This window comes from Uranotaenia lowii, chromosome 2 (assembly GCF_029784155.1).
Source record: "Uranotaenia lowii strain MFRU-FL chromosome 2, ASM2978415v1, whole genome shotgun sequence".
NCBI classification, from domain to species: domain Eukaryota; kingdom Metazoa; phylum Arthropoda; class Insecta; order Diptera; family Culicidae; genus Uranotaenia; species Uranotaenia lowii.
The window spans coordinates 120776936-120785131 of record NC_073692.1 but is presented as its reverse complement, the minus strand read 5'-3'; the positions used below and the strand labels follow the sequence as shown (position 1 = coordinate 120785131).

General features: G+C 32.8%; 1 protein-coding gene across 1 annotated transcript in view; it reads right to left on the bottom strand.

Annotated features, from left to right (window-relative positions):
- Positions 1 to 738: 738 nt before the first annotated feature.
- The window catches only part of LOC129743885 (carcinine transporter-like), a 28939-nt gene continuing 21481 nt past the window's right edge, over positions 739 to 8196 (bottom strand). The window contains exon 6 of the mRNA XM_055736116.1: positions 739 to 7230. Within this exon, the coding sequence (XP_055592091.1) occupies positions 6823 to 7230 (408 nt within the window). The 3' untranslated portion in view covers positions 739 to 6822. The remainder of the gene's footprint in view (positions 7231 to 8196) is intronic.

Genomic DNA, 8196 nt, shown 5'->3' with positions numbered 1-8196 from the left:
AAGACCTTCTATCGCCGCTAGACCACTAAATAACCGTCTGGTTTGTCTCCTGTGTAACAAATGCCGGAACACCTGAAAGAAGACGATAGCTTTATTTAAGAATGACCTTTCCCTTTGCCTTTCCTTCACAGAAGAGATAACTCGAAAGATAAAAAAAAACTCGGATAAAAACTACAAACCTGAAAGTGCCATTTGATCCAGAATAAAGAAAAGTTTATACCAAGCGAAAAGATAGCAAAAGTGTAGTAATATACGAACACAGGAAACTTTACAAATTACAAATCCCCGGAAATGTAAAACAGAATGCCTTTTAAGTAACTGCAAGTACTTAGAGAAAAAAAATACATAACATAGTACACAAACAAGAATGATACAGCTTTTTACAAGACTCTCTTTTTTCGGTTGTTACAACCGTCGTCGATTTTAGAATCAATTTATCACAACAGTTTACTCGGGAAGGCAGTAATCGACAAATAGTTTAGGTCCAAAACAAATAATTTAGAAGCATCGAACTCATGATGACGAGAATCCTTTTTTTCCCTTTTCTTATTCATAGGATAAATTTGTGATATAAAAATTAATGATAGAAATTCAGTTCCGTCACATATTATTTTTCAAAATTGTTTTAAAAATATATTACATACCTACTAGAACCCCCTCCTTATATGTGATTTATACTAAAAACAAAGAAAGAGAGAAAGGGAAATACGAAGAAGTAGCAAGAAAAAAAACATCAACTATCTGAATCGACAATTTGTTTATTTTCACAATCGGATATTTACACGAATAAAATTTTAATATAACAGTTATACTCTAAACTTAACTATACAGTGATGACTACGACGACATTTTTGACTTAATCCCTATATATTTCTGAAGGAATCGTAACTTTTGTGTATCACAGAACGGCCAATTGAATTTAAAAATTACAGCAAGAATTTATTCACTCTACAAGCAAAACAAAAACCAAAAGACATCTCAAACATCATCAACATTTAGCATTTGTATACTTAAACCGACTTAGACACTTTTAACAATCTAATGAATCAACCGAAGATATACAAGAATGAACTTCAGCCTACAGCCGTCCGAAATTGTGGTTTAATTTCCGAATCAGTAATCTATTTATCAAACTATATCGAGTTCCCCCGTCGAATCAAAACAAATCAGCTTCTCTGACGCAAGTAACAGATAAACAAAAAATAGTTCTAAATGTTCTACCTGTAAAACATCTCTGTAATTTCCTTCATAATCCATAAGACCGCTAGGGGAAACCCCATTCTAGATAGAGTGATTCGATTCGTTAGTACAAACAAAAAAAGTGTATGCAAAAACCTTAGTTCATCAACCTAAACATCCTTCAGCGATACATTTTTCCTAACAAAATTAATGTGAACAGCATATGGTGGACGTCCGAATGAAACATATCCATAACAAAGCCTGTTAGACAAAATTTAAGAAATAAAAAATCCCAAAAAACCACACATCTCTCTCTCTTAAGAAGCAACAACTATCGTAAACCATATTACAGACTAACGTTGCTTCTGAACAAATTACAACCACAAATGTGGAAAGAAACAAAAAGTGTTGAAAACAACAAAAATAAATCCAGTGTACTAAGTAGGAGATGTATCTGATAAGATTTAGTTATTAAAGTAACTTTTCTCCTGATTATGGTAACGATGATATTTAAATCAAACACATAAAATCTCGACCATCAGTAACTTGAGCGAATCCTCAAGTCCGAGCAATGAAGAGAATCAATCTTAAAGATAAACTCAATAGTTGTTAGAAGAACAGAAGGATAAAAAGAAGTAACCTGATTAAAAGAAAAATTATTCCCGTACATCAAACAAAAACGAAAAAAAACGTAACTTCAATATGTTATCAATACAACAACAACAACAAAACCACAAAAACCTATAATTTTAATATAAACTGAATGTTGTCAAAGCACATAAATATAAATACTATAGAAAAATCAGAGAATCCGAAATATACATATACGTATTCTTTATTGTTAAAATATGTTCAAAAAATGGTGTTTAACTTTAGAATGGTATCACAATCCTTGGACTGTTAAGATTGACTTAATTGTGTTTTCATATTTATATTTCAATTTTTTTTAATTAATGGAAAACCTTTGTTCTAATTCAATAAAATCATTTAATTTTTTCGGTGTAAGCACTGTTCTCAAACAAGCATTTAGTGGAAAGATTTATAACTCTTCCAGTTTCTTTTCTATACACTAACTTTTTTAAGGTAGAAAATTGGATTCTGTGAGAATATTTCATCTTAATCTGATAATTGGAACCATTATTGTAATAAGAGCTCTTATAAATATGAATGTATTACAATAACGAATGGCATCCTTGTTCGATGGCGATCGTGAAAAATATTTCAGTATACTCCAACACAGTCATTCTTCGGTTTTGTTTGAGTTAAACTTATACACAGAAAATAATTTTGACTATTACGTGTCACTGAAACTGCAACCTTTAAAATAAATCAACCTGTAACTAACAAAACCTGTAATTTTAAATTGTTTTCCTTGAAAGTTAGCGAAAATTCATTTATTATTACAGCAATTGTACTGTAAAAAAGTTGTACACTGAAAATTATGTGTCACAAAATTTGTTTTTCGACCTGTAAAATAACGATAAATGTCCTGCTCCTTTTTGTTACAGGACATTTGCGTAATTTTACAGGAGAAGTAGGCCATGACTTTTGGACGACGCACGCGTTTTTATTTTCGTCCATCAAAAATTTCAATTGAATTTAAGTTAAACTGTAGATTTTAGTACAAAACAGTGGAAAATTCTGGGATAAGTGGCCGGTGAAAGTTCCCGCAGTGTTTGTGCTGAAACCTGGTTGGGGAAGGGTAGATTTTGTGATAGAATTATTTTGGTACTACTGGGCCAATGAGTGCGGTTCGTCTTTTTACATAGTTTATTACGGACGGAAGAGTAGTTTACAAGCCGTTTGATAAATGCTGTTTGATGTTTATTCTGGTGTTTGGATTGGAATTTATATGTTATCTAAACAAGTCCGAATAATTTAAACTTATACCACCGATTTCAAAAGTTGTTATGTGCCATTATCAGTGAAGAAGGGATGAGTCCCGGCATGCGATTTTACCTGAAAAGTAGCGTGATAAAGATGATGGCTTTGAGTTTCGAGAAAAGTTGCGTGATGATGCTCGGGTTTGTGAAAGAAAATCTGATTAATTGGTTCCATTTTCTTGACCCACCGAAGAGGAAGAATTTGAATGCAATGTATTTTGGTTTTTGTAAAATGATGCAAAACGATACTGTAGGGGAAGAGGAAATTTAGTGAAGTTAATTCAATTTTTGATGAGCAGGATCGTAGTGCGGGTGAAAGTTTTCAAGGAAAAATGTTGGATTGTGAATTTGAGTAAATGTAGAAGTAGGGGCTTCGCAAGAGGTGTGAAAAAAATTTAAAGCCTAATTAGAAATAGGCTGCCATGCGCCAAAACGTGTCCAGACAAGCCCGCGGCTGGTAGTGTTGTTCGTGTGTGCAATAAATGCAAACAAAAAAAAAAGCATCAAAGCAAGCGTTGCACGGGTAGCGCAATAGCAGAGAGCTGAACGTTCATTTTCATTCTCGGTGAGAAGTTTCCAATTCTTTACCTTTCTTTTCCTTTCTTGAGACATTCCGGAAACGTCCCTATACACTGCCACATTAACAGAGTTTTTGTTTGGTTTCTAAGACCTTTGGAGTATTTTTCTGTATGGTCATTTTACCTCTCAAATAATTGACAGACATGTTAAAATAACAAATAAATGTATGTAAGAAAAAAATCCCTTTCTTTTTATTACTTTCCGTTGAAGCTATAAAGTTAATGAGAACGTTTTTTTCCTAAATTTTCATACATTCGATTAATTTCCTTATACTGTATCAGCATTAAACCGATTTGATTTTTAATTTAATTTGATTCTTTTTTCTATTTTCGAATTTTAAAATAATTAATTTTGCATTCAGATGCATATGGTAAGATTTGAGTATAAAAAATGGTAAGTTTTGGCTATTAAAAAATGGTGAATTCGATTCTTGTAAAAATGGTGAGTTGTGAGTTTAAAATTCAAATTGCATTGAATTGCATTAAAAGGTAAGATAACCTAATTAAATAACCATATATAAAAGTATTAGAACGACCAATCAGTTGCCAATTGGGCAGGTATCTAAACGTATGCGTAATATCTGTCGAAGATCAATAACACCAAAAATGTTATTAATTTTGAAACGGTTGCGTAAATGATTGACTCGTTCATCCAAAAAACACATACACCTACACGTCAAGCATTCAATTCATAACAGTTCACACCAAGCCATGGTGTTGGGTATGTGGTTAGTTGCATTGCAGATTTGCCGTACTTATAATCTAAAGAATGCAATTAAGCGCATACGTTGACGAAACTGCGGTGAATCCGTGCAGCCATGGTGGCTTATTTACATACATACATACATACATAGGACATTTGCGTAATTTTACAGGAAATAATTTTTGCTGTATATACACTGAGGATTTTTGAATAAAAAATGTATAATTTCTGTGATGATCGCCTAAGGTAAGTTTCCAGTATCTCTAACTGAACAGTTAGCGGTGGTAATTGAATCGCTAATTCAGTCAAAATTAGCTATCGCTCATCAAAATTGTTTCAAGGCGACCGTTGAAAAATATTTAGAAAATTCCAACATGTCTTTCTTCAGTTTTGTATGAGCAAGCCAATTCACAGTAGGATGTGTCGAATTGCAATTTTTTTCGATTTCAAAATGCCTCTAGTCAAAAAAGTTTCCCTATTGGTCAAAACAAACGGGAGAAAAACGCAAATATTTGTTCGGATAAAGTCTTTTTTTTTTGTTTTCTTGAATATTTTGATCTCACGCGCTGCAAATGATATTCCAATATATGGAGCTTACTGGAAAATACTCTGACTAAGGACTGTATTCGAAAAAAATGCAACACTTTCATTTGTGAATAACTTTTGAGCGCATGGATGAAAAATTTCACCCCACTAACGGGTCTACCATTTTGCGCACGAATTAACCATCGCATTTTGTTTATTTTATTAAAGGACAACCTTTTACCATTAAGACACGATGTTTGATCTAATTTTTGTTTTTGTTTGTTGGGCGAATCAGACAGAAATATTTCCTGCTTTAACACTATTCCAATTGAAAGGTTTAGATGGCGCTTTGTTAAATCCTTCACTTCCCATACCTTCATGGAAATAATCAATCTTACTTTTATTCAAATTTGGCTAATTGTTAGATCCCATAGGACTTCAAGAACAATTTACCACATTCATTTTGGTCACGTAGTTGATTTCTAGTTGTTTTGGGGTCTCTCCATGGGACTTTCCTAGATTTTTCATAATTCTGCCCAGAAATTTTGGTCAAAAAATTTCTTGACAGATCGTCAAAAAATTTGCACATGTGAACATTTCATTTCTAGGTAGTATCACTGAAAATTTCATCAATTTTCATCCATCCGTACAAAACTTGTTTACAAATGCAAGTGTTGCATTTTTTTTCGAATACAGTCCATACAACTTTGCGCAATATGAAAAAGCGGTAGGAGTAGAAAAAAAATAGTTATAATCTCCCACCCAAACAGAGCATTATTTATTGTTGCATTAAAAAAACTAGCAACACTGTTTTCTCCACTCAATTTTCAAAAATATTATTTAAACAGAGTTATGATAAATCAAAGCAATCGAAAGGTTCTCTTTAATTCAACCATGGTATAAGAAAAATAAGAGTTTTGAAATGTTCTGATGACATGATCTACATGTAATTCTCTATCGTTTGCAAAAATAAATAAAGGTAATCAGAAATTTAAAGTCACCAGATGCCATGATTTTGCAAAAAATAAACTAAAATCAGGTTGAACTGTTTTATTTCTTCACCATTTTAATGAGAACAAATATGAACATAAAATTAATTGGTAATATCACATTTTGAATTAATTTTTGACATTTCTAATCATGCAGATTGTTGAGATCGAACAAATCCATGCAATTTTTCAAAGAAGTAAAACTAGCTTGAGTGAGGCCTTCGAAACCATCTAGTCCACGCGTTCGATTCCTTGGCAATTATATGGCATATTTTATTTATGCTTCAGCAATTCAACATTGAAAAAAGGTCTGGGTTTGTTCGAGTGCAAGAAGCTGCACGATTTGAAATGCCGAAACATGTTTGTTAAAATGATTTGTACAATTTATTGTAAATTCATATTTGTTCAAAAATTAAAATAGGAAGAAAAATTATACAATTCAACCTGATTTAAGTTTGAATTTTTTAAGATCATAGCATCTGGTGAAAGAATTTAATGTAGATCATTTAATTATAACATTTTAAGACTCTAAAATCAATAACTTGCTTTTGAATATTATATTCCTGAAAATTGGTCTTACACAAAGTTGTAATCAGAGAGTTTTCCAGTAAGCCCTATATATTGGAATTTAACCACTGATAAAATTTAACTTGCATCGCGTGAGAACAAAATGCATAGGAATTCCATCTGATATTCATCTAAATTATCCGGATGAATTAATATGTAAAAATTTCTGTGTCCATACAAATATCAAACTCGTTGCGCTTATTTAGGAATCAACAAAAACATCTTATATTCTACACAGATACTTGGAGTCCCAAGAAGTATCGGAAAACGTATGGGAGCCATATGTTAAAAATATACAGCGGTCTAACTATCACACAAAAAAACCGAATCAAATCTGAAAACAAACTTTAAAACTTGTAACGCTGCAAGCTGAAGTTCATCCCAGTTCCACCGCGAACTTAAAACCAATATGTCAGCTGCATGGCTCCACCAGCCGTTTTTTGCGTATCCATAGTGCTGGCCTGCCGCACAAGCCGCTTCATCGATTGCCTCCGGAAGCGTGCGATTTCCAGTGGGGTCCTCTCGTTCGATGGACCAGCTCCATTCAGTGGGATGGCCGTGTTCAGCTCCAGGGCCGTATCGGACGGGTCGTGTGATAGGTTCTCGTACGATCCGACCGGCGATTTCACCACCGGTATGCAGCGGAAGCAATCGTCGAAGGACCAATCCTTGCCGAACTCTTCGCCCTCCTCCAGCGTCTGGGGCAATCGGTGGTGAAGCGTTTCCGGTAGCCGCAGACCGGTGAATCCACCTGCCACCGATACGCAACCCATGATCACGAGTGGCAGAATAAGGTTGTCTTTACCCTGAGAGAGAAGAATGAAATTTAAGTTCAGATTGATAAATACGTGAAATTGTTTATTAAAATTTGAAGGCTCAATGCCCAAAAGTGGGATTTATGAATTAGAACAGCTGTATCTTGCTCTTGCCAATAGCTTTTTACGAACTTCCTCTAATGAATTACCTGAAGTGTCTAGTTCTAGTTTATAGAACTTTATCTTACGTCAAAATCAAAGAATCTAGAAATTTATATATACATTATACAAGGTGACAGGGCCGTAGGAAGAAACGCCTCACCTCCCTCACATGAGTCGTTTCTTCCTTTGCTAACCAATTTTTACCATGACACTTTTGCTCAAACAATGCATGAATAATACAAATCAAAAAGATATTTTTATACTGTTTGATTATTCAATCTTAAGTTTTGTTACATTAACAGTTTTTCGTATTAAATAGAAACTTTTAAAAATACATCCATTAATCTTTGAAAATGTAAGCTATATTTATATAAAAAAAATCTTAAGTAATAAAATATGCAACTTGAAATCTGCTCTAAAAATCTGGTGAGTTAAGCATATTTGATTTGGATATGGAATAAGGTCTTTTAAGAAAGCCTTCAAAATAAATCAAACTTTTTTTTTCAAAGTGATAGATTAAAATTTTGCGATTCAAATCATATTTTTATAATCATTTTCCAAATAATAGATTTTGGTTTGGCTTTCGAAAACAACTGCAATATTTACAATGTTAAACAAAATATAAAAAATATGGAATACCCTGCTATTTGTTTTACAGGAAAATTACAGGAAATATTATTCATTGAAAATCAATTCCATGACAAAAATCCTGTGGATGATTTGAAAAGAATAAAAACCAGATTTTTTTCCACTAAGAATGACAAAATAAACTCAAATTCTACTTTAAATTTGAAAATTTCTGTTGAATTATGTATTCAAAATGACTTGTTGGAAAGTTTGAAATTTTGAAATTGA